A 1,627-nucleotide genomic window follows, 5' to 3' on the forward strand; every position below is an offset into this window, starting at 1 on the left:
CTCGCGTTAGTAAAATTTAGTTGTTTTTAAACTGCTTTAACTGCTTTGCCATATCGAAATAGTTGTTATCTCATGTGTTGGTTGCTGCTTTTTATTACAAAATATATCGTGGTTTAACGGAGGTGTTTTGTTGTCTTATCTGTGTATTTCCATAACAATCGCTTAAATGGCTTATAAAGGAACTGGAAAATATTTAAAAGTCAGAATGTTCAATTCGCCCAATATGTATGTTTCAGAAGTTACCATTCTAGTGCTTTTGCTTGTTATCAATTGTGCTTTGGGCCTGGAAAATCAGCGATCAGAATTTCTGATTTTGAGAAAATATAAAAACAGCACCGAATTTCATGCAGAAATTGGAGCTAATAAGGCCTATTATCAGGCAAATGCAGGCGATTTAATTTATGGGTAAGCATATTCTTCGAAATTTAATTTTTCACGTCTAACAAATTTGTGACAGTGGCCCCTTTTCTCTTTGTGTCTATAGCAGACTGACCTTTGTCAAAGAAATATACTGTAAATTTTATTTTTCCATATCGCGTGTCTCTTTCGAATCGACCTTTACCACGATTAAGGCTCAAAAACACATGACAGGAATTAGGGGGAAATACACCAGTTCGTTTGAGCTTAAAGGAGTTTTTTGTAGATCGAGACAACCCGCTGATATTATGCTGGTCAGAGATGTATTTGTGGTGGCTGAAGAAACGGGACTTGAACAAGAAATTCAGTGGACTTTCAGCTCAAATGCCCGATACATTTCAACGGTTAGAATGCTAAATTTTGGAGACCAAAAGGCGTTTTGTTCGTCGATTTATGTGACTCACGGGCAAGGAACGGTCGTTTTTATTATTCCAGCAAGCACGAATCCGCGAGTTATACTCGAAGCTTATGGCCAATAAAGTCAGAGTTTTGAGAAGTTTTAAATATTGTTTTCGTTTATAATGTTAAACGTGCACTAATTACTAGAAAGGTTTTACCACACTTTAGTTGGAATTAACGACGCGTTTCAGATTGAACTATCAAACTTACAAAGTTATTTGGCGACTTGGCTGCTTTAACCGATTTCTGTACAAAATTTTCACAGGAAAATAACAAAGTATTAGTTCTAATGCGATGTAAATTTAGTTAGTCTGGATCTTTCGTTATTTTTCTTAAAACTATTAATTTATCTTAAACTGAAAAAAGGTATTTGTCACTGGCCAGTTCTGTGCACTACGGTTTTCTCGCATTATTTCACAATAATGTCGACACATTCCGGACAAGAGTTTTACTGGAATGTGGAGGAATCTTAAATTTGAATGCGCTGTAAAATTTTCTAGTTTCGATTAAACATAAAAAAATTATTGCTCAAACTTGACGAAACTATTTAGCAACTTCCCCTAATCTCTCTATGTTCTATAGGTGGTCGATCTAATTCAGCCCATATGATAGTTAATTTTAACAGGTAAATTTTTAGGGCTTTAGCCGAATGAAGCCTGTCGTCTTGCCAATGATGCCGACTTGGCTTTGTGCATTGATAAGTGGAACTTATTGATAAGCTAATGGGTTTATTGCCGCCATTAGAACCTTAGTATGGAATTTATATTTAGGTCGACTATGGAAACGTTTTCCGTTCATTTTCCAGAAAGTG

The 1,627-nt window shown here is 35.6% G+C and overlaps 2 protein-coding genes across 4 annotated transcripts in view; both read left to right on the top strand.

Moving 5' to 3' along the window:
* LOC109546359 (carbohydrate sulfotransferase 1-like) overlaps nt 1–1,627 on the top strand; it is a 50,723-nt gene that overhangs the window by 39,597 nt on the left and 9,499 nt on the right. The gene's annotated exons all lie outside the window — the stretch shown is intronic.
* LOC109546957 lies at nt 189–921 on the top strand. Its single transcript, XM_048661169.1, has 2 exons — nt 189–405; nt 644–921. Exons 1-2 carry the CDS (start codon nt 206–208, stop codon nt 894–896), a joined length of 453 nt encoding a protein of 150 aa, XP_048517126.1. The 5' UTR covers nt 189–205; the 3' UTR covers nt 897–921.

Source organism: Dendroctonus ponderosae, unplaced genomic scaffold (assembly GCF_020466585.1).
Source record: "Dendroctonus ponderosae isolate FM_Combo_2020 unplaced genomic scaffold, Dpon_F_20191213v2 Dpon_F_20191213_1, whole genome shotgun sequence".
Taxonomy (NCBI): domain Eukaryota; kingdom Metazoa; phylum Arthropoda; class Insecta; order Coleoptera; family Curculionidae; genus Dendroctonus; species Dendroctonus ponderosae.